Source organism: Ascaphus truei, chromosome 5 (assembly GCF_040206685.1).
Source record: "Ascaphus truei isolate aAscTru1 chromosome 5, aAscTru1.hap1, whole genome shotgun sequence".
Lineage (NCBI taxonomy): Eukaryota > Metazoa > Chordata > Amphibia > Anura > Ascaphidae > Ascaphus > Ascaphus truei.
This window is the reverse complement of record NC_134487.1, coordinates 63,779,799-63,805,595: the sequence shown is the minus strand read 5'-3', so window position 1 is coordinate 63,805,595 and position 25,797 is coordinate 63,779,799. Positions and strand designations below refer to the sequence as shown.

At 43.4% G+C, this 25,797-nt stretch overlaps 1 protein-coding gene across 3 annotated transcripts in view; it reads left to right on the top strand.

The window, feature by feature from the left end:
• CPED1 (cadherin like and PC-esterase domain containing 1) overlaps positions 1–25,797 on the top strand; it is a 406,802-nt gene that overhangs the window by 21,721 nt on the left and 359,284 nt on the right. For all 3 annotated transcript variants that reach the window (XR_012801651.1, XM_075599939.1, XM_075599938.1), the window contains exon 2: positions 1,402–1,591. Coding sequence is in view for 2 of the 3 variants with exons in the window: in XM_075599939.1 (XP_075456054.1) it covers positions 1,402–1,591 (190 nt within the window). In the remaining variant the exon portion in view is untranslated. The remainder of the gene's footprint in view (positions 1–1,401; positions 1,592–25,797) is intronic.

Genomic DNA, 25,797 nt, shown 5'->3' with positions numbered 1-25,797 from the left:
TGGTATAAAAGTCTGTTCTCCGTGCTCATTGTGACCTTAGTGCAAACAGATGTCTATCTCCTTGAAACTCAGGCACCACATTTAGACACATTAGACAACTCCAGGGTGCAAACTCATTTTGTTTTCTTTGTACACCTTTACTTTGTTCACAATGGAACTTTATAGAATTCAAACATATTCTTAAGGGTGATTCTTATTTATTTATAACATATATAACCAGGAAGTAATAAATTGAGAGTTACCTCTCGTTTTCAAGTACCTTGTGTCCTGGGCACAGAGTTATGATGACAGATACATGGTTACAAATATAGTTACATTAAGGGAGCAAGGTTATACATTATATACAAAACATTCCATGCACAGTAAGAGATAATATGTTATACAGTATGTGTATATAACAGTTACAGACCAGATTAAAATGTGAGACAGCTTTAGTTTTCAAAGAATTTAGACTGGTGGCGGATGTTAGAATCTCTGGTAGATTGTTCCGGTTTTGGAAGTTATTAGAAGTAAACCTGTTTTTCTTCATCAACATATGCCTGACAAGTCTTACTTATCCAGTGATCTGTGTTTGGTAGTCATTGGGCCTTGGTCATCAAGCAGCAATACTTCCATGTATATTACGCGGAAACTGCTACTGACTTGAATGGCTGTTTTCCTGCAATTTGCTGCGATCTGGAGTATCCCAGTTTAATGAATAAGGCCCATTGTCTCTCGTCTACAGCCTATTTTCGACCGGTTTTAACTGATTGGCCGGCCAATCAGAGGAACAAACTTACTTGTTGGTGATCCAACGAGTAAAAAGAAAAACGGTGAAACTAAAATCTAAAATAAAAGTGTGTCTCACACATTGAGGACATGTTAAATATACAAACATTTACTTTTTGTCCCACTAATCTTTAGCCCTTCACTTCTTACACGCATCTGCTTGTTTTTGATCTTACACCACAAGCAGTTAAATCATGTAATTAAAGTGGCACAGGCTCTTATCAATCCTATGAGTGGAGCATTGTTACGCGGGTTAGAGTTAGGCCTTTTTGACATAATTGTAATTACTGAACATACTGTATTATAAATGATAAACAATAAATATTAGGTAAGTCGTTGAGTGCATCTACTATATTACTTTACTGCAATGTAATACTTTAAATGTTTAAATATATATATATATATATATATATATATATGTTTACAACATATTAAACCATGTTTAAGCGCATGCACAAGCACATGTACACACATATATATTGTACACCTGTACACTGTGTCTGTCTGTTACTGTATATAATATAAAGCCATTTGTAAAACTAGATGTGTTAATTTGTGAAACGGTTCGTATAATATCATGCAGGCAGAATGATTTTATAACAAGATAATTATTGTTATTCTTTCTTTTGACAGTTTGAGGATGCCATTAAAAAAAACCTGATTTCTAGCAGTAAGAAAAGAGCCTTTTTGTATGCCGACCCCTCTCTTGGCATTGAAGAATATAATCTGTATAAACATATCCTGACACAGCAGGGATACACGGTCCTTTCCGCAGATATTGGGATAATCAAATCGGCCATGAAGCAGCAGGAACTCTTTCAAGGTAAGAACAAAACATGAAAAGTGTAGTCGTATGATAAAAACCTTTTTTTCTTTTAGATTGCTTTGGAAGCAAGATTATAAACACAAATGTGCAGATATATGAATATAAAGTGCACATACAACGTTTGTTTTGACGCATTGCTCCATTTCCTGCTTGCATTTGCATCACATGTAAAAGTGCATCTCACTACATTTGACACAAAGTATTGGCCAGAAAAGTTTACTCCACCTCAGACCTGGCAGATTTTTTTTGACACAAATACAACATAAAAAGTGTTGCATGGGGACTCCGAGTTTGCTACATGTCATTATAACTGTTTGTCATCTAACTACTCCCTAACCTCCTATTGACGCTCCCCACATTGAAAGCTGGTGCACTTGGCACAAAAGTTGGAGCAAAGACCGTGCTAAATTGACACAGAGAGCCTGGGGGAAATTATGCAATTTGCGTAAATTTTGCTCCAACTGTGCCTTGATCCATGACCTGCAAAGACTTTGTGCCATATCTACTAACAGGTGCTCTTCCATAAGACAGCTTCCCATGCCAGCCTGGAAAACACATCCGTGTGATGCGAAACACACGTCGGTCGCGCTTCTGTTGTCAAACGCCAGCCTATAATCTGGCAGGAAGCAGGGCATCTCAGTGCAGCATTTCGGATAAACACCTATTGTAAATAGAGTCTAGATATAGCCCAATCAGAGGATGGGCAGTAATGATAAAGAAAGCAGAGGCTTAACACAGAATTTCTTAAAGGAGCAATCCACGCCAGCTTTTTTTTTTTACAGATGATTGAAGCTGGCGAGTATCTCCAGAAGGAGGGGTGCACTGAAGCCGAAATTATTGGAGTTCAACTCTGGAGAACCCCTGCTTCAATGCTATGTTAAAAAAAACGAATAAACAAAAAAAACCTCTGCTTGGGTTGCTGCTTTAATATACTGTACAGTAGGGACCACTCCTTTATTCCCTGTCACTCTGTCTGTCTACATACAGACTAGGGCTCACTACTGTAGCTAAATTATAGACACTTTGGAGGAGTTTGTTATTGAATTGTTGCAAGTTCCTCTAGTATATTATCACATAAGGTAGTTAATTGCAACATTTACTAGAAGATATTGCTACTTAGCAAAACTATTAAAGCCTGTATTGATTTAGACTCTATTCTTTGCCGATTATTTAGCAGCTTGGTTTTTCAATCCCTATTTATTTTAGATTGCTTTTGCCTCCAATACCGATTTTTTTCTTCTTCTTCATCTTCATCTTTTTAACCTTTTGAGTGTATAGATTTGTAGCTATTTCATTACAATTTTAGTTTTAGAGTTTTGTATTTTGCCCTTATAACTATGGGATTCTGATTGCATCAGAATAGTTAACATGGGCTTTCATGTTTAACTCCACAGTCTTGTAATTTCTCTACACATTTCTGATTATTTTTGGGGTTATTTATTTAAATAATGTTATTTATTTTAAACTGGTGCACCTTTGTTCTATTACAAATTTACAGTGCAACATGTGCTTTCTAAAGAGACAATCCAAGCCACTTAAAAGTATTATTTTCTTTTTTTTTAAATCTTTTTGTTTTCTTTTAATATATGCAGCCTTTGATTACCTTTACTGAAAACGAATAACTTAAGCTGCCGATCGATCATAGGAGAATTAATCAATTGGCAAAATTCTGTTTCCCATGGTTAAATAACTGTCTGCCTTTCAGTTTCAAATCAGTCCTTCAGTCAATGTAATTTAGCAGATACAATCTGTTCTTATACTACTAAAGTAACATTATCTATTGTTACAATTTACAGCTCAAACTGCTGGGAATATTGGCAACAAATTGTCACACACTGGAAAGTGTTACAAAGGTCTTACCCTGCTTGAGGTGGGCTAAAGTCTGCTATAGAAATCAAAAGATGCTCAGTGTATTAAAACTCATTAAAAATGGCATTATGAGTTGAATTTTAAAATAGAAATAGGTAGTAAGTATTATCTAATACTACCGAACTGATTTATTAAAAAAATATATACACACTTAGGATATTGCTTGGATTGCTCCTTTAAAATTAATTATCATACTGTACACTGTACATAATTTTACAATCACAGTAATACATTGATGGGAGAAGAAAGGCACATAAAGGGAATATGAATATATACACATAATTGCCTCATAGGTACTAATAGATAGTAATAGGAAGTAATTAAATTGGACCGTTATTGAATGATACAATTAACATGCCCACTAAACAACACATTTTGCTATAGAAACATCCTATTGACATGAGTGATACATTAATAAATCATTATGTGATCAGAGTGCCTGCCTGTAGGCAGATAGCAATAGGGGTGCGGGGTGCACGTGTATGTATATATATATATATATATATATATATATATATATATATATATATATATATATATATATATATATATATATATATGTAAAAAGAAAGGAAAAAACACTGCTGCGCTAGCCGGAATACCAGACAACAAGTTAATTGTGATAATTGCACACAAATAAATGTCCACAGGAAAACACTAGTACCTGTGTGTACAAGGTGGCTACTAGGGACAAAACATAAATGAACATACAACACAAACAAATGAGAGGGAAAAGGTGAATGAAAGGGGGAAAGGGAATGGGGAAGGGGAAGGGAAAGGGTTAAAAAGCCCCAAGAGATGTGGTGATTAAATAAAATGAAAAATAAAAGTGTCCTTCAACAACTACTGGGTGTCGCTGCCAGTCTTCAGGAAAAAAACACCTTCCTCTTGATCTGTAGAACGAAAAGAAGACAGCATGGCTCCCATAGCATAATACTGTAATTTAATAATTAGAATAAACATTCAGATGAATCACGGACACTTACATTGTGCAAAATGAAATAAGACAATGAATAAAGTCTTTACAATCGTGGATGCCAGGAGGGTGCGTGCGCACCTGGTCTCCCCCTGGTTGTAAATCCCGTGAGAGTATGTGTCCACCGATACTATAGGATGCTGACACGGCAGTCAGACTTCCTGCATCAGGGTTCCAAGCGTGATGAAAGACGGACTGGCTCCAAAGCGAGCAAAAGATAGAACTGCTCAAAATATGAGTTGTGTACAATAAAAGTCCAATGCTAGCTACTTCCCTACGCGTTTTGTCGCGATATGCGACTTCCTCAGGGGTTAGAGCAGTACTAACAAAAATGCCATACATATATATATGCCATAATTAGATGGAGCACATTAAAAACACCTGAATACAAATTGATTGCTCTAATCATTAACTCTAGAAGGGCCGGAGAGGGAAAAAGGGGATGAAACATAAGGGGAACATAGGATGAATACATAGTACATAAAACATAACAAAAACTATAATCATGAAAGATATGTGTATATATATATATACACGTTCATGAATGACATAAAAAATGGTATCTATATTTATGTTACTAAACACAGATATTGAAATGGTTCAGATGTTGATATATAATACACAGTAATAGACATATTATCTGATAAAATACAAACTTGGAATGTTAGTGAAAAGCATATATAGATTTCTCAAAACGTACATAAAAGTATATACATACACATGTGTGTATATATATATAATATATATATATATATATATATATATATATATATATATATATATATATATGTGTGTATATATATATATATATAAAAATGTATGAAAATAAAAATATAATATCAAATAAATGAATAAATAAAAAAAAAATTATATGAATAAAAATGAAAATTTAAAGAAAATAAAAACAAATATCAAAATGAAAATAAAAAATAAAAATATAAAGAAAATAACTATATTTAAAATAGAGACAATAATCAATACAGCTATTAACCTGAGAGTAAGTTATTCATTCCCCAGTGATAACCACAGAAATCAGTTACAATAGTGTTATTGAATTGATAGTTATATATACACACACCTATGGTGATGTAGTCATCAGACGAGCAGGGGGACCACAGAACACTATACCAGTGTACTAGTATCTATATGTTCATTGAACCCCTTTGGTGACAAAGTGTCCAAGGTATAGATCCAGAAGGTCTCTCGCAAATATAACCTCCTGAATCTTTCCCCCCCAATGAGAGACACTGGTATGTGTTCAATACCCCTAATGTGTTTTATGTTCTGTCTCTGGTTTTAAAATATATATTGCCATGCTCAGTAGCACTCCTCTGTGACACTCATATGCTTATATATATATGTTGTGGTCATTTTGGGGGTTCAATAGGAGCTTGTTAGGTGTCCAGTATGTTTTACAATTCTTGTCCAGCTAGTCATGGCTGATTGGAGGGTGGCAACCTCCTTCCTAATTTAAGCTCACTCCCTCCCACATTTAAATGGTTATGGGCTCACTCCATAGCATCTTCCACTCAGGGGAATTTACCTGCTTGCAGTTTGGCTGTGACATCTCTAATACAGAGTGCTTTTCCTGGTAATGTACAGGTTAATAAAAGCTTCAGTCAGACTCAGAACTTTGCAACTAATATTGACAGATTTACTATAAATCATTCTTCCTGTTATTACACAGGTTATTAAGAATTTGTATTAGCGTTAGGGACCCCTGATATGTGGTCTGCCTTGGCGTTGGCTCAGGGGCTTACAACAATTTTGGCCAAAAATGTCAAACTAAAAGACCATTTTACTTATTATATATTTATACATATATATTTAGGCACTGTACCGTGTATGAGTCTCACTGGATGTGCTAAAAACTGAGCTTTGTCTGTGTTTTATGTTCTGTCTCTGGTTTTAAAATATATATTTCCATGCTCAGTAGCACTCCTCTGTGACACTCATATGCTTATATATATGTTGTGGTCATTTTGGGGGTTCAATAGGAGCTTGTTAGGTGTCCAGTATGTTTTACAATACCCCTAATAGTTAGAGATGCAGGATCTTTATTGTGACAGATAGAGAAATGTTTAGAGAGACTATGAGCCAGATTTCTGTGCTCTAGAAACCTGGTACACCTAGGTCGAATGGTTCTCCCTAGGTACTGTGGACCACAGGAGCATGAGAGGAGGTACACTATGTAGGTGGAGAGACAGTTTATCCTGCCCTTTACATCATGCTCTCTCTTGTTGGAGAAAGAACAACATTTTTCACCGGCAATAAGATGTTTACATGTAAGACATCTAGTACGTCGACATGAAAAATTGCCGGAGAGGCGGTCACAGGGAACTGAATCTCCATCTGTAGTCATTCTCAATCGACTGGGGGCCACAATGTTTTTAATGTTTCTAGCTTTTTTGTATGTGACTGGAATATATGCAGGTAAAATAGGTCCCAAAACAGGATCATTCCTGAGAATATCCCAATGATTGTTCAATATCTGTTTAATTTTATATGCAGACTGATTGAATTTAGTGATGAATCTAGGACACTTGTCCTGACCTGAACCCATATCATGTTGTTTAAGGGGATAGGTAGTGACTTTGGATTTAGATTGAACAAGAAGAACATCCCTGCTAATATTCTTGACCTCATTAAGAGCACCAGTGACAACCTCTTCCTTGTAGCCCTTATGAATAAATTTAGAAACCAATTCCTGTCCCTGAATTTCAAAATCTTTCTGAGATGAGCAGTTTCTCTTTAGCCGATAGAATTGGCTCTTCGGAATATTCTCCAGCCACTTTTTGTGGTGATTACTTGATGCGTGAAGATAACCATTGACAGATACTTCCTTAAAGTGAGTTTTTGTGGATATCTGACCTTCATCATCATCTGTAACAAATAAAACGAGATCTAGAAATGTAATTTGTTTGGGATGAATTTCAAATGTGAATTTCAGACCCATCTCGTTTGTATTGAAGGATTGGAGGATGCTGTAAAGTTCATCCTCCGCACCTTCCCAGATAATGAAATCATCATCTATGAAACGGCCATAGAACACTAGGCCCACTCCCAGTCTAGCGTTCGCCCACACACGAAGGTCCTCCCACAACCCCATGTATAGGTTCGCATAGCTGGCGGCAAACCGCGTGCCCATGGCCGTTCCACAGACTTGCAAATAAAAGTCATCTTCAAACAAAAAGTAATTGTGTTGTAAAATAAATAATATACTGGAGAGTATTAAATCCTTCTGACCTTGATTAAGTGAGGGGTCTCTATCTAGAAAATAAGTAACAGCCTCCAAACCCCTGTGATGCTCTATACATGTGTACAGTGAAGAGACATCACAGGAGGCCCAGTGATATGTGGGTTTCCAATGAATGTCTCTGACAGAGTCGTTGACATGCAACGTGTCCCTCAGATATGATCTGAGTGATGTTACATATGGATTAAGAAAATAATCAACATATTGGGACACGTTGGACGGGGATTGTGGCAAAAAAATGGCCGCCGTGCCCGATCAGGTGTTCCACCGGAGAGGGAGTGTGTCTGTGAGAGAGGGGAGGCGGGAGGTGGCAGCACCATGATCCCCAGCCCCAGCACCATGATCCCCAGCCCCAGCAGCCCCAGCACCACAATCCCCAGCACCACAATCCCCAGCACCACAATCCCCAGCCTCACCACCACAATCCCCAGCCCCAGCAGCCTCAGCACCATGATCCCAAGCACCACAAACCCGAGCCACAGCACCACAATCCCCAGCCCCAGCACCACGATCCCCAGCACCACGATCCCCAGCACCACGATCCCCAGCACTAAGATCCCCAGCACTAAGATCCCCAGCACTAAGATCCCCAGCACTAAGATCCCCAGCACTAAGATCCCCAGCACCACAATCCCCAGCCCCAGCACCACGATCCCCAGCACTAAGATCCCCAGTACTAAGATCCCCAGCACTAAGATCCCCAGCACTAAGATCCCCAGCACTAAGATCCCCAGCACCACAATCCCCAGCCCCAGCACCACGATCCCCAGCACTAAGATCCCCAGCACTAAGATCCCCAGCACCGCAATCCCCAGCCCCAGCACCACAATCCCCAGCCCCAGCACCACAATCCCCAGCCCCAGCACCACAATCCCCAGCCCCAGCACCACGATCCCCAGCACTAAGATCCCCAGCACTAAGATCCCCAGCACTAAGATCCCCAGCACCGCAATCCCCAGCCCCAGCACCACGATCCCCAGCCCCAGCACCACGATCCCCAGCCACAGCACCACAATCCCCAGCCCCAGCACCACAATCCCCAGCCCCAGCACCACGATCCCCAGCACTAAAATTCCCAGCACCACAATCACCAGCCCCAGCACCACAATCCCCAGCCCCAGCACCACAAACCCCAGCCACAGCACCACAATCCCCAGCACCACGATCCCCAGCACTAAGATCCCCAGCACCACGATCCCCAGCACTAAGATCCCCAGCACTAAGATCCCCAGCACTAAGATCCCCAGCACTAAGATCCCCAGCACTAAGATCCCCAGCACCACAATCCCCAGCCCCAGCACCACGATCCCCAGCATTAAGATCCCCAGCACTAAGATCCCCAGCACCGCAATCCCCAGCCCCAGCACCACAATCCCCAGCCCCAGCACCACAATCCCCAGCCCCAGCACCACGATCCCCAGCACTAAGATCCCCAGCACTAAGATCCCCAGCACTAAGATCCCCAGCACCGCAATCCCCAGCCCCAGCACCACGATCCCCAGCACTAAGATCCCCAGCACTAAGATCCCCAGCACTAAGATCCCCAGCACCGCAATCCCCAGCCCCAGCACCACGATCCCCAGCACTAAGATCCCCAGCACTAAGATCCCCAGCACTAAGATCCCCAGCACCGCAATCCCCAGCCCCAGCACCACGATCCCCAGCACTAAGATCCCCAGCACCACGATCCCCAGCCCCAGCACCACAATCCCCAGCCCCAGCACCACAATCCCCAGCCCCAGCACCACAATCCCCAGCCCCAGCACCACGATCCCCAGCACTAAGATCCCCAGCACTAAGATCCCCAGCACTAAGATCCCCAGCACTAAGATCCCCAGCACCGCAATCCCCAGCCCCAGCACCACGATCCCCAGCACTAAGATCCCCAGCACTAAGATCCCCAGCACTAAGATCCCCAGCACCGCAATCCCCAGCCCCAGCACCACGATCCCCAGCACTAAGATCCCCAGCACTAAGATCCCCAGCACTAAGATCCCCAGCACCGCAATCCCCAGCCCCAGCACCACAATCCCCAGCCCCAGCACCACAATCCCCAGCCCCAGCACCACAATCCCCAGCCCCAGCACCACAATCCCCAGCCCCAGCACCACGATCCCCAGCACTAAGATCCCCAGCACCACGATCCCCAGCACTAAGATCCCCAGCACTAAGATCCCCAGCACTAAGATCCCCAGCCCCAGCACCACGATCCCCAGCACTAAGATCCCCAGCACTAAGATCCCCAGCACCGCAATCCCCAGCACCGCAATCCCCAGCCCCAGCACCACGATCCCCAGCACCACGATCCCCAGCACTAAGATCCCCAGCACCACAATCCCCAGCCCCAGCAGCCCCAGCAGCCCCAGCACCACGATCCCCAGCACTAAGATCCCCAGCACCACGATCCCCAGCCCCAGCACCACGATCCCCAGCCCCAGCACCACGATCCCCAGCACCACGAGAGGTAGGAGGTGGGTGTGTGGGTGTGTGTGTGTGGGTGTGTGGGTGGGTGGATGTATGTAAACCCCCTCTGTAACACACGGACATTCCTCTCGGCAAATCCTGGAAGTTTGCTAAAAACAATTAAAAAATTTTTTTTTTTAAATGGGAGCATACACATATGTATGCATGTATATATACACACGTTTCATGTTCTCCAATATGGTAAGCTTTAATTCCCAAGCCCTCCTGGACACTATACAATCTGGCTTTTGTACAGATCACTCAACAGAGACTGTGCTACTAAAATAGACAATAATCTACAAGAAGCAAAATCCCATGGTAATTTTCCCTACTTATCTTACTCTGCAATAGCATCAATCACTCTTCTCCTTCCTATTCTAAACTCTTTTGGTATTTACAAAAAAGCTCTATCCTGGGTCTCATTTTCAGTTCCTTTTGCCAAAATGTCTTCACCTCCTATTGATTTGTGAGTTGTTGTTCCTCATGGCTCTGTTCCTGGACCTCTCCTTTTCTCTCTCACACACCATCATTTGGTGATCTCATCAACTCTTTTGGCCAAAGGTATCAAATCTATGAAGTACTGTATATCTATCCACTACAACCATTACACCTGCAATTCAGTCCCAAGTCTCTGATTGCCTCCTGGCATCCTCGTAGATGGTACTCTTCTGTCTTAAACTTAATACCGTACAGATGCAGCTTCGAGCATCCGAACACTTGCCTTGGAAAAGATTTCTGCAGCCAGACTATTGGCCCATCGGATTAACACAGCGGGGGTCTCTGGCATTCAAACTGAATGGGACTGCAAGAACCCCGCTGTGTTAATCTGATGGGCCATTAGTCTGGCTGCAGAAATCTCACAGAAATGTTGCAGCATTACTGGGAGTTTGCCCCAGATTTTCCAAGGCAAGTGTTTGGATAATCGTGGCTGCATATGTATGTCTAAGGCCGCGGACATGATCAGCACTTAGGCGCTGACCCGCGCTGATGCTCGGCAGTGAGCCCCTGCTGCCGCAATGAGAGCGGCTTTAGCAGGGGCTCACGCATGCTTCCGCAGGTGTACGGAAGCGTGCTGACTTTCACCTGACTGTCGGATTTTAGTTTGGGCGCTGAGTCCGCTCACGTGAATCCAAAGCAGCCAATGAGGAAGAGGTGAGTGGAGCAGGGGGAGAGATGTGGACGGGGGAGAGACTGCCTGGCAGCGGGGTGAGTTGTTGCTCACGGGGTGAGTTGTGCGGGGTGGGGGGAGGAAGATTCCAAGAGGACGGGGGAGAGACTGTCTGCCAGCGGGGTGGGTGAGTTGATGCTCTGGGGGGTTGATGCCCCGCCTCCCGCCTCCCGCCTCGCAAGCACGCTCACTGCCTCGCTGGCCAGGCCAGTCAAAAGCTCCTGCTTGCGCTGGCCAGGCACAGCGTGAGCATGCCTCAGCACGAGAGGCAGGAGTATGGACACGGCCTTACACTGAGCTACTCGTATTGCCCCTTAAACCTGGCCTAATATCCTCTTTATCCATCACAGTGAACAGTACTATTATCTAGCTTGTCTCCAAAGCACGCTGCTGAGGAGTGACATTTGACTCCTTCTCCGTTCACTCACGACATGGCTAAAATGGGTAATTTATTCATCTGTAATATTGCCAAGATCCACCCTTTCCTTTGTAAATCCAGTGCTAAAAATCTAATTCATGCCCTTTTCCTTTACTGTCTGGATTATTATATCACTGCTAACAGGCCTCCCTGCCTCACAACTTTCTCCTTTGCAATGTATCCAAAATTCTGCTGTTGCACAGTCACTCCTACCAATTACTGACACAACTTTTGCACTTATTCCCTCACCTGCTGTCTCTGTAAATCTCCCAACATACCACGGATTGTAAAATCACTGGTTAACTGTTAAAATATATTTTTCTTCTCTTTCCTGTTTCATATGCATGGCAGTATTTGTGGACACATGGAACTACTGGATCAGCCATGAAACATTGGTTGTGTTTATAAGAGAGGAATGGAAAATATTATTGAAGCAGTTTATTGTACATCATGTGTTTTTTGTTTTTTACTAGTGTGTGCATTTGAAAAGAATACTTTCAAAGCTAGCCAGGGAATAACACTGAGCCACTGTGATATCCACAGTTTGTATTTCTCCAAAGCACAGAGTGGGTTTTTCTGGCGAGGTGAAACCTCTCTTTAGCTCATCACAAGATCAGCCATCCTTGCAGTATTTTCTCTGCTGCATTCGTTCTGCATTTAGTCACATGACCCCCTATATTGCTGCCATTTCACATTGGCAGAAGGAGGGAGAGAGAGAGGAGGAACATGAATTATAAGGGACAAGCATTATCTACATATGGTGATTTGTCTCTATCAATATATAGTCACAGTGAACATCAAATAGAGATGCACTCACAATGTATCTACCACTGTTAATAAACCATTAACTGGAAGGATGCAGCCAACAAGTAAGGACACTATTATTCTTTTCTTTAAATCGTGACAGATATACATACTTCTGATGAACTATTCTGTTGTGAATCTTAATTTTACTTTTGTTTTCTTCTATGTCATTATTGGCTTAGAGCAGGGGTGTGCAAAGTTTTGCCCTGCGCCCCTCTCTGCTTGCTCTCCCACAGTGCTTGCACCCCCCCATACCTTGTATAGAGCGTCAAATGATGCCGCAGGGTCACGCGATCCTGCAGTGTCATGGTGACAAATGACGCCGCGGGTCATGTGATGTCATGTGACCCCGTGGCGGCATTTGACGTCAGCGCCCGAAGCCGGCTGAGTCAAGGAAAGGGAATTTACAGAGGCCTCGAGCAGTCCCCCGGCATTTAATTTAAATGCTTTGGGGAAGAGCGTGGGGCCTCTGTAAGCACCGTGCCCCCCAAACAACATTTTGCGCACACCTGGCTTAAAGCAAGGGTGCGCAAACTAGGGGGCGTGAAATTCTCTGTGGGGGGGCACAGGGTTTACAGAGGTCCCACACGCTTCCCAAATGCATTTAAATTAAATGCTGGGGGAGTGGCGAAGGCCTTTGTAAACGTCACTTACCTTGGCTCAGATGGCTTCTGGAGACGCGTTGCCATGATAATGTGACGTCAAATGATGCTGCGGGGTCACATGACGATGGCGGCTTCTGGAGACGCGTTGCCATGGAAATATGGCATCCAATGATGCTGCAGGGTCACGTGATGCTGAATTGCAATGGCAATGTGATGTTAGAACACCGGAGCCAAGGTAAGGAGGGGGGGGGGGAGGGGCACGAGGAGTGGAGTAGAGCCGGTGTTGCAGGGGAAAACGATTACGCACCCCTGGCTTAGAGCATGGAAGATTTGTCTGAAATAGCAGGAGCAAACCTAGAATGTGCTGAAACTGTTACCTACTGTATTCTGATAGAGATTTAAAATATTTTGTCTAGAAATACATTTCAAGAGGTGGCTGGTAGATATAAACCATTAGACATTTATCCTGACCAATTACAGGAAAATAACCACCATCCCAGAAAACATTTATATATGTATTTCTCTAAGGATGTCTGCACATCCCTCTGAGATAGACTGAACGGCTTGTCACTCAGCCAGAGACAGCCAGTGAGGATGCACATCCCCCCTCTGTGATAAGCGGATCTGCCTGTCACTCACTCAGGGACAGCCAATGAGACTGAACATCCTGTGTAATGAGACTGCACATTGGCTGTGTAACATCTTATGTGTCACATATGAAGTGTCGATGAAGTTAAAATTGGAGTTGATTTTGGAGGCGAAGAATACAAGATCTGGACTCTGCATTTCATTATCAAACCTGCAACTGAGACAACTTTCCTTTCTAAATGCTCGAAGAATTTTTTCACATCTAAAGATTCACATTGTAAGTTGGTGTTTAATCTTCAGTGCTGCACGGTCCTCCCAGGCCTGATTTATACACGTGCTCTGTCACCTCCTACACCTCATCTCCTCAATACCTGGGACCTCTGTCCTCCTACCGCTCTCCCTGCATCTCATTAAGCCGTTGCTATTGCTCTTCCTATTTGCTGTTTCCTAACTCCTTTGAAAACATTTCTATTCTCTCCCCCACTCTCCTCCTATCCACATTTCTTTATCCCTATTGCCCCCAACTTGTGTTTGTGCCCATACGCTGCACCATTATGTACACACCTTTCCCAACAAGTTCTACACACCTCAATAAAAAGCACCCCCACAAATCCACTATTCAAATCCTCTCTCTCTCTCTCTCTACTCCCGCTGGTGGGGATAACTCTTCTATCCTGGACCCAGAGAGTGCAAACAGAGGGGAGGAGAGAGTGCAAAGTGGAGCAGGGCATGATTGAGGAGAGCGTAAGGGCGGGAAGAGGGGATAAGAGACAGCAAGGCATTACAGAGAGGGGTGAAAACCATGAGGAATGTTTTATTATTAACCTTTCAGATCTCCTAGATTGGTGTATTTTACGCTGGGTACAGCTAGTAATATATAATTTGTTGGATCATACACGGACTGCTGACAAGTCGAATCTTTTGAAAAAGGGCTTATCCTTCATACTTACTACTACTGTAGATTCCTTTTAAACACATCTTGACCTATATAAATGTAATCATACATTCAAATTACAAGAGCTCTTTGGTAGTATTAATGCAACTACAACTGACAATACACAATCACAGTTAAAATATAATAAATTCAAGAAACAAAGTACTTTTGATCCATAATCAAACAACTCGTTCATTAGCATGATTATGAGACTTGTCACTTTGGACACTTAGGGGCACTAAGCGTTCATAAAAAAAAATTGCTGGGCCATTTAAATCGACGTGTTTGTGAGCGGTGCTATCATAATAGTCATAAAGCCTCGATTACCTGTGATAGCAAAATTCCCAAAACGGGCGAGTAGCCAGTGACGTGATGATCACCTCTCTGAAAAGGCCTAACCAGGCGATTCCTTTCAGCTGCAGAGAGAGCCGCTTCTCCCTGCGTAAATCTCGCCCAAAATTTATGTTTTGAAATATACATTTTATTACTAGTGTAGATGAGCAGGGGGTCTCCAGAGCAGAAACTAGTTGATTTCAGGTCCGGGGCCCCCTGCTTCCTGAGATACAGGCCCAGTTATGGGTTGCCGGTTTCTCCTATGCATTTTATTCCCACAGTCACGTGACGCGGGACATTTAAATGCATAGGAGATACCGGCACCCCATAACGGGGTCTGTATCTTGGGAAGCAAGGGGTCCTCGGACCTCAAATCAACAAGGTCCTGCTCCTGAGACCCCCTGCTACAATACACTTGTAATAAAACCCAAATGAAAAATTAAACAAATTTGTTACTGTAGCGGCTATCTGCTATGGTAATGAATCTGCTTTAATGTAATTAATAGTGTGCGTGAGCAGGGGGTCTTCTGAGCTGAAGCGCTTTGATTTCAGCCTCAGGGACCCTCTGCTTCCCGAGTTACAGGCCCTAGTATGGGGCATCAGGTGCCGGTATCACCGCTATTTTTAAATCGTCCGCGTCACGTGACGCGGGACATTTAAATAATGAAGGAGATACCGGCAGCCCATATCTGGGCCTGTAACTCAGGAAGCAGGAGGTCCCTGAGGCTGAAATCAATGCGGTTCATCTCAGAAGATGCCCTGCTTCCGCACACTAATAATAAAAATTCAATTTTTTTACATCGGGTGGTCCCCGTGGGTGTCCGGGGGTCATCGGGTGGTCCCCGTGAATGTCAATGGGTTCTCGGGTGGTCCCACTGGGTGTCTAGGGGTCCTCGGGTGGTCCCTGATGGCAATAAATACACCTCCCCCCAAAACATACAGTACGGTAATAGGCAAAATAACTATTATCCATATATGGATAATAGCTAATTTGCCCATTATCAAATAAAACATTAGCCAGGCAGCATTAAAAAAGTAAATAACCCTTTCTACTTACCCCTGCCATCATGAAGGGCATCCTCGTCAGCATACTGCAGGTCCATGTCCTCCGATGTCAGCAAGAATACATACAAAAATACAATTTAATGGCCTCTAACCCCTTAATCACCTAATAGGTTAATAACCGCTATAGTAATTAAGTGGTCAGATGGAGCTGTACCCTCTGACCAGAAAATGTGACATCACAGGCCATATATAAGGCCTTGACGTCTCATTTTACCTCATGAAGCCAATGAGACAACATCAGTTTGGATCTAACAATGTTTTTGGATTGACTGATGAAGATAGAAGATTACAGAAAAGAAAGAAATAATGACAGGTGAAGAAAGAAGATAGTGATTAAAGATAAAAGAGAGAAGAATTTTGTTACCTGTTTCGGATCTTCAAGGTGGATGGCGTCGGATTGATTTTGATGAAGCCACGGTATGAGATTGCAGATTCACCGGGATTCGGAGGGCCAACGCTTCTAAAGGTAAGAAAAATATTGAATTTATGTAATTGTATCTTTACAGGTTTTTTAATTGTAATTTTTTTTTTCATGTTTTTTTTTATTGCCCATTGTCTGCTAATTTATTCATCTGTGCCCGTTTTTTTTGGTAAATGCTTTTTTTCTATTGATTTTTTATTTTAGTTTTCTGTTTATTATTTGGCTTACATTGTTTGTTTGTAATTTGGATGGCTTGTTTTTATTTCATTTTTCAATGGTTTAGTGTTTTTTTTAATTATGTATTTTGTTGGCTACTGGTTTTAATTGATGTGTTGGCAAGAGGTTTAATTAATTAATTGATTTGTTGGTTAGTGCTTTAATTGATTTAATTGATTGGTTGTCTAGTGCTTGGATTTATTTACTTGGTTGGCTAATGGTTTTATTTCATGAATTGTGTATTCTTGTGTATGTTTTATTATTTTGTATTTTGGGCATTCATGCATTTTTATTAGGGTGACCATTGAGTGCTATAGTGGCTTATCATGCCCATATTATATGGGTATTATGTACCACTATGCCAATCAATGGGTACGGGGTGGGTATAATGGGCCCGGGATGGGTGATTAGGCTTCCAGGGTGGGTAGCGGGGGAGGGCGTGATAACCCCCCGCAACAGAGGACATGGCAACAGAGGACATGGCCCTGCAGTATGCTGATGATGCCACCCTTCATGATGGCAGGGGTAAGTAGAAAGGTTTATTTACTTTATTTATGCTGGCTGGCATATTATTATATTATTTATGCTGACTGGTTTGATTAAATAATGGGCAAATGAGCTATTATCCTATCTGGATAATAGTTATTTTGCCCATTACTGTATGTGTTGGGGATGGGGGGGGGGTGGGTTGTGTGTGAGGTGTATTTATTGCAATGTATGCCCAAATATTTTATTTGCAACAGGATTGGTACCGCAGGCCAGCGGGACCCACGGGGAACACCCGAGGACCACCGGACACCCGCAGGGACCACCCTATTGCCCCCAGACACCCATGGGAACCACCCGAGGGCCCCCAGAAACCCATGGGGACCACCCGAGGATACCCAGACACCCGCTGGGACCACCTGAGGACACCGACACCCACGGGGACCACCCAGTGACCCTGTTTGGGCCCCCGGACACCTGCGGGGAGCACCTGGATGCCCACAGACACCCATGGACACCACCTGAGGACCCCTGGACACCCATGGGGACAATCCCCGGACACCACCCGAGAGCCCCCAGACACCTGTGGGGACCACCTGAGGACCCCCGGACACCCGCAGCCTCTTGTATCAATCATGTGGGGGTAGAGGAGGTGGGTATTAGTGTTTATTGTGGGTAGTAGGGTGGGTGAAGGGGGTATTTGGCCCTTGGTGGGTAGCGGGAGGGGTTAACCCCTTCATTGCCTTAGCGGTTAACCACCAAGGTAATGAAGTTGCCTGTAAATGCATTTTTATTGCATGGGATTCATGCTGGGGGTCTCCGGTGCTGATATTAATGGGTATCAGCTCCAGAGACCCCTGGCATCAATCTTATGCAGGAAAAAAAAAAGCATTTTTTTTTCTAAGTCCTGTCTCGCCACTTCTCAGCAGGTTCTCACCACCTTCATGCCTACTTTTCCTGGCGTGAGGATTCTGTGAGAAACTCTCCATTCTAGAGCCGCGATAGGCCTCGATAACCTAATCGCGGCTACTAGAATTGCACGAGTTTCAGAACCTGCCGATAAGTGGCTTATCGACGCTCACTCTGCGATTTTTGTTGTTGTTGTTGAACGCTGAAATTTTTGATGATTCATTATTTTATCGCCCACTTATCGACGCTTACAGTAGGCATTTTGGGTGATAAGTGCTCGATAAGTGGCTTATGAATGCTTAGTGCATAGGCCCCTTAGAATTTTCTTAAGAAACCAATTAAAACTTTTTCTAATCTTCCAGGGCTTGAAAGAATAGCCCTCAAGAACCTTGGAACTACAGTAATAAAGACATATTTATCCACCCTGCTGACAAGGGCGGAGGCATTGTGATTCAAAATATCGCTAACTATAGGAAATAAATCCTTACACAACTAAACAATGTAACTACCTATAAACTATTGACCTGTGACCATACAATTAGATCTGAAAAACAAATTGATGCACATATCTTTAGGCTTACGATTTGATTAATTCAGATTCAGCACAATTCCTCACAAAGAATTACCCAATTCCGTCTATTATTTATACATTACTGAAGATCCATAAAACCCTCCGGCCATCCTCTCATACTGTATCTGCAGAGACTCCTTTTTTCTATTATTACTTTTATGTTTAAAGCGCTTATTCCAATTATGTGTTATATTATTATGTCACAATTACTGTATTACTGCTGTGAAATGCTATGTACTTGGATGGTGCTATATAAATAAAGATATACAGTACAAACATACAAACGACATGCAGAGGGACTTAAAGTTGTTGCCAATACTCTGACACATGCAGCCCAATACGATGGCCCACCAATCAAGTTCATACTTGAGCTATTGCCCCTTGTCTTAACTTGCAATTACTTTACATTTGAAAAACAATATTATTTAACGTTGACTGGAACTGTCATGAGTTCTAACATGGCATCTGCAATAGCCAACCTGTATATGGGCCAATACGAACAAAAACAGATTTTGAGCAAATACAAATATAGTCAATATACAGTCAGGTCCGGAAATAAATGGACACTGACACAATTTTCATAATTTTGGCTCTGTACGCCACCACAATGGATTTGAAATGAAAAAACTGAGATGCAGTAGAAGTGCAGACTTTCAGCTTTAATTCAAGGGGTTGAACAAAAATATCGTATGAAACGTTTAGGAATTGCAACCATTTTCATACACAGTCCCCTTATTTAAGGGGCTCAAATGTAATTGGACAAATTAACACAATCATAAATAAAATGTTCATTTTTAATACTTTGTCGAGAATCCTTTGCAGGCAATGACTGCTTGAAGTCTGGAACGTATGGACATCACCAAACGCTGGGTTTCCTGCTTTGTGATGCTTTGTCAGGCCTTTAATGCAGCTGTTTTCAGTTGTTGTCTGTGGGTCTTTCTGCCTTAAGTTTTGTCTTCAGCAAGTGAAATGCATGCACGATCGGGTTGAGATCAGGTGATTGACTCGGCCATTGCAGAATATTCCACTACTTTGCCTTAAAAAAATCCTGGGTGGCTTTCGCAGTATGTTTTGGGTCATTGTCCATCTGTAAAGTGAAGCGCCGTCCAATCAACCGCTCAATTTGGCTGAATCTGAGCAGACAATATATCCCTATACACTTCAGAATTCATCGACTGCTTCTGTCTTCTGTCACATCATCAATAAACACTAGTGACCCAGTGCCATTGTAAGCCATGCATGCTTCAGATCATGAGCCTTTCCAAGCCTTCTCCATACTTTTTTCTTCCCATCATTGTGGTACAGGTTGATCTTAGTTTCATCTGTCCAAACAATGCTGTTCCAGAACTGGGCTGGCTTTTTTAGATATTGTTTGGCAAATTCTAATCTGGCCTTTCTATTCTTGAGGCTTATGAATGGTTTGCACCTTGTGGTGATCCCTCTGTATTTGCTCTCGTGAAGTCTTCTCTTTATGGTAGACTTGGATAATGATATGCCTACCTCCTGGAGAGTGCTCTTCACTTGGCTGGATGTTGTGAAGGTTTTTTTTCTTTACCATGGAAAGGATCCTATGATCATCCACCACTGTTGTTTTCCATGGACGTCCAGGCCTTTTTGTGTTGCAGAGCTTACCAGTGCGTTCTTTTTTTCTCAGAATGTACCAAACTGTTGATTTGGCCACTACTAATGTTCCTGCTATCTCACTGATGGTTTTTTTTTTGCAGCCTAAGGATGCCCTGTTTCACTTGCATTGAGAGCTCCTTTGACCGCATGTTGTGGGTTCACAGCAACAGCTTCCAAATGCGAATGCCACACCTGGAATCAACTCCAGGCCTTTTAGCTGCTTAATTGATGATGAAATAATGAAGGAATAGCCAACACCTGAGTCAATTGTCCAATTACATTTGGTCCCTTGAAAAAGAGGGGGCTACATATTAAAGAGATGTAATTCCTAAACCCTTCCTCCAATTTGGATGTGAATACCTCAAATTAAAGCTGATAGACTGCACTTTAAGCCCATATTCATTATTTAACTGTAACTTGAATTTATTTTGGTATACAGCCGAAATAACAAAACTTGTATCGGTGTCCAAATATTTCCGGACCTAACTGTATTTCAAATTATTTTAGATATATTGACAATTTGTTTTTTCTCTGGCCAGGCACACAGTCGGAACTAATAGATTTCACAAATGAACATAATAAATGTAACAGTTCCATACGTTTTACTGTCAACTTCAAGGATGTAAGCATTCTTTTTCTTGATGTACTTGTCAGGAAGGGCTGTTATATAGTGTGTGCTATGCCATGCGCGCGCACAGCACTTATAATTGGCTGAGGTTAGTTGGCCCTTCTATACAGTGAGCGTGCATCCGAACGACAGCGGTGAAGACGGGGAATAGAATGATTTCACACACACACATAAACACACAGTACCTTCTCAGCTCACAGCTTACAGCATACACACAAAAGGCATGCGGCACATGCCTTTATTGGCTGAACCAGCTTGCGTTACGCGACGGTAGCCCCAAATTTCAATTTGGGTTGTGTCGGCAAAATGTCGCAGCGACAACGCTGCACTTTGCCGCCGGTGGAATTTTCAGTTTGAAAACTCCCACCGCACAACCCAAATTTGTGATGGATGTGTGCGTGCACATTAGCGTGCGCATGTTGCATCGCGTTCTGTCTGAGCTCAGCCTAAGGTGGGCATGAAGCTACAGACCAATCTGTATGTTTATCCCACTGATAGGGATACACTTACTGTATTTTAATATAATGTTTTGTATTGTATTGTATGTCTTTATTTATAGAGCGCCATTAATGTACATAGCGCTTCACAGTAGTAATACATGTGGTAATCGAATAAATAACAGATAATATAAATAACAGATCATGGGAATAAGTGCTTTAGACAAACATAACATTAAGGAAGAGGAGTCCCTGCCCCGAGGAGCTTACAATCTAATTGGTAGGTAGGGAGAACGTACAGAGACAGGAGGAGGGAGTTCTGGTAAGTGCATCTGCAGGGGGCCAAGCTTTATGTATCATGTGTTCAGAATGTTCACAATGCTATTCGTATGCTTCTTTAAGCAAGTGTGTCTTAAGGTGGGTCTTAAAGGTGGATAGAGAGGGTGTTAGTCGGGTACTGAGGGGAAGGGCATTCCAGAGGTGTGGGGCAGTCAGTGAAAAAGGTTTAAGGCGGGAGAGGGCTTTAGATAAAAAGGGGGTAGAAAGAAGACATCCTTGAGCAGAACGCAAGAGTCGGGATGGTGCATAGCGAGAAATTAGGGCTGAGATGTAAGGAGGGGCAGAAGAGTGTAAAGCTTTAAAAGTGAGGAGAAGAATGGAGTGTGAGATGCGGGATTTGATTGGAAGCCAGGAGAGGGATTTCAGGAGGGGAGATGCTGAGACAGATCTAGGAAAGAGTAGAGTGATTCTGGCAGCAGCATTTAGGATAGATTGTAGGGGAGACAGGTGAGAGGCAGGAAGGCCGGACAGCAGGAGGTTACAGTAATCAAGACGGGAGAGAATGAGGGCCTGAGTCAGAGTTTTAGCAGTCGAGCAACAGAGGAAAGGGCGTATCTTTGTTATATTGCGGAGGAAAAAGCGACAAGTTTTAGAAATGTTTTGAATGTGAGGGGCGAATGTGAGAGAGGAGTCGAGTGTGACCCCTAGGCAGCATGCTTGGGCTACTGGGTGGATGATCGTAGTTCCAACAGTAATGTGGAAGGAGGTAGTAGGGCCAGGTTTGGTAGGAAGTATGAGGAGCTCTGTTTTAGCCATGTTGAGTTTAAGGCGACGGAGGGCCATCCAGGATGATATAGCAGAGAGACATTCAGAAACTTTGGTCTGTATAGCAGGTGTAAGGTCAGGTGTTGAAAAGTATATTTGTGTGTCGTCAGCATAGAGGTGATATTTAAACCCAAAAGATGTTATTAGGTCACCTAGAGAGAGTGTGTACAGAGAAAAGAGAAGAGGTCCCAGGACAGAGCCCTGGGGTACCCCCACAGAGAGATCAATAGAGGAGGAGGAGGTGTTAGCAGAAGAGACACTGAAAGTACGATGGGAGAGGTAGGATGAGATCCAGGATAGAGCTTTGTTCCGAATACCAAGAGTATGGAGAATGTGAAGGAGAAGAGGGTGGTCCACGGTGTCAAATGCTGCAGAGAGGTCGAGTAATATGAGCAGAGTGTAATGACCTCTGTCTTTGGCAGCATGGAGGTCGTCAGTTATTTTAGTGAGGGCTGTTTCCGTGGAGTGAGCAGTGCGGAAGCCAGATTGTAGAGGGTCTAGCAGAGAATAGGTGTTGAGAAAATGGAGCAAGCGAGAGAATACAAGACGTTCAAGGAGTTTAGAGGCAAAAGGCAGGAGGGAGACAGGTCGATAGTTAGAAAGACAGGTAGGGTCAAGCTTGCTGTTTTTGAGTAATGGTATGACTGTTGCATGTTTGAAGGAGGATGGAAAGGTTCCAGAGCAGAGGGAGGAGTTAAAAATGTGTGTGAGCATAGGGATTATAGTAGGAGCAAGAGGTTTTAGGAGATGGGAGGGAATGGGGTCAAGAGGGCAAGTGGTAGAGGGAGAAGTGGCGATCAACAGCGACACATCCTCCTCTGAGACAGTGGAAAAAGAGTCAAGGAAGGCAGGAGGAGAGTTAGGAAGAGGTGTAGGATGGGAAGAAGAAACAGAGGGGATGTTCTGACGTATGGAGTCCACCTTTTCCTTTAAATAGTCAGCAAAGTCCTGAGCGGAGATGGAGGAAGGAGAGGCAGGTGAGGGTGGTTTGAGTAGAGTATCAAAGACAGAGAACAGTCGACGTGGGTTAGACTTGTGCATGTTGATTAGTACAGAAAAGTAGGCTTGTTTAGCTTGCGAGAGGGCAGAGTTGAAACAGGATAGCATAAATTTGTAGTGAAGGAAGTCTGCGAGAGTGTGAGACTTCCTCCAGAGGCGTTCAGAGGAACGAGTGGAGGAACGCAGCATGCGTGTGTGGGAATTTAGCCAGGGTCTAGGGTTAGAAGGGCGAGTGCGGCAGAGAGAAAGTGGGGCATGTAGATCAAGAGAGGAGGACAAGACAGAGTTGTAGTTCCTGACCAGGTTGTCGGGGTCTGTAGCAGAGCTGAGAGAGGAGAGGGAGGAGCTTAAAGTGGACTCAAAGTCAGGTAAGTGAATAGAGCGCAGGTTTCTGCAGAACCGGGGTGTAGATGGAGGTGGAGAAGGGGAGAAGCGAGATAGAGAGAATGAGATGAGATGATGGTCAGAGAGAGGAAAAGGGGAAATGGAGAAATCGGAGAGAGAGAAGTTCTTAGTGAAAACCAGGTCTAAGTAGTGGCCATCCTTGTGGGTGCTGGCTGCAGTCCACTGTTGAAGGCCAAAAGAAGAGGTTAGAGAAAGAAAGCGGGAAGCCCAAGGGAGAGAGGGGTCATCAATGTGGCAATTGAAGTCCCCAAGGAGAAGAACAGGGGAGTCTGAGGAGAGGAAGAAAGAGAGCCAGGATTCAAAGTGAGAGAGAAAGGCAGAAGGGGGATGAGTAGAGGTAGGTGGGCGATAGATGACCGCCACATGAACAGGGAGAGGAGAGAAAATCTGGACAGTGTGAGCCTCAAAGGAGGGAAAAGCAAGAGAGGGAGGAATAGGAAGGGTTCGGCAACGACAGAGAGAGGAGAGCAGGAGCCCCACGCCTCCACCCCTGCCATCAGTGCGCGGAGTGTGGGAGAAGGAAAGGCCACCGTAGGAGAGGGCAGCTTCCAGAGCAGAGTCAGACTGAGTGAGCCAGGTCTCAGTTATAGCAAAGAGAAGCAGGGAGTGAGAGAGAAAGAAGTCATGCACAGAGAGGAACTTGTTAGAGAGAGAGCGAGCATTCCAAAGGGCACAGGAGAAAGGGAGAGAGGAGGGAGGGTGGCAGGGGATGGGTATGAGGTTGGAGGGGTTGACACCAGAAGGAGTAGAGGTTGCAGTTGGCAGGCGAGAACGAGCGCATGTAGGAATAAGACAGGGACCAGGATTGGGAGAGATATCCCCAGAATCAAGGAGGAGAAGCATGGATAGAAAGAGGATGTGTGAGGATGATTTGTAAGAGTGTTTTTTAGTGCAGGGGATATAGCTGTGTGGTGTCAGAGGACACAGGTAAGAAAGGAGTTCATGTGAACAGAGAAGTGGTGAAGGAAGGAGAGATGGAGATATATGAATGGAGTTAGAGACATACTGAGGCTGGTAAAAAGAAGTGCATAATTTGAGAAGAAGTGAAGTCACTGCAAATATAAATGGTAAAGGCAGCATCACAGCAGTAATGATGCAGTCTGGTATTGATGATATCCTCCTTTCCAGCGTAGTTCAAATGCAGGAATCAGGGCCAGATGGGGTGTCCACTTCTTCCTCACTTCTTTTGAACTTCCTTTTAAACTTCAGTTGTTCAGTAGTCATGCCACTTATAATGGGCCAGTTGGATATGGGCTGCAAGCAGACTAGCTGTTCTGACTGGGGTTATATAGGCCTAAAAAGTCACCTGACAGTGTTCTGTCTGCTTAATTAGCACATCTGAGGCACATTCAAACAAATGGTTTTCTAGACAGGGTGTTTTCATCCTGCTCATTTATACAAAGTCCTTCTAATCAATTGATTAGGATTGCCACAATTGTCAGTGAGCCGGTAGAAAAAGAGAGACAGATCTCTATCATGGCGGACAAATTTATTTCAAAAGAATATAGCAAAAAGAGGTTCATGCTTCAGTGCTTTGCTTTGAAAGCCTTCAACCTCAGCAAGGAACGATTACTCACAAAAGCTACCAACACCAGGTTGCCTGTGGTTACCAAATATCCATGCATTTCCAACAACATAAAAAATAATGTATGTACATTTATATCTTTATATAGCGCCATGTACATAGCGTGTCACAGCAGTAATACATGACAGAATAATATAACACATAATGGGAATAAGCACTTCAGACATAAAAGTAACATTAGGAAAAGGAGTCCCTGCCCCAAAGAGCTTACAATCTAAGTGGTAAGTAGAAAGGTGTTCTGGTAGGTGTATTATCATGGGGTCAATGAGATATACCCGGTGGGAAAGGATCATCCTACAGAAAAGAGAGAAGAGACAACTTTAATATACAGGTTTAATAT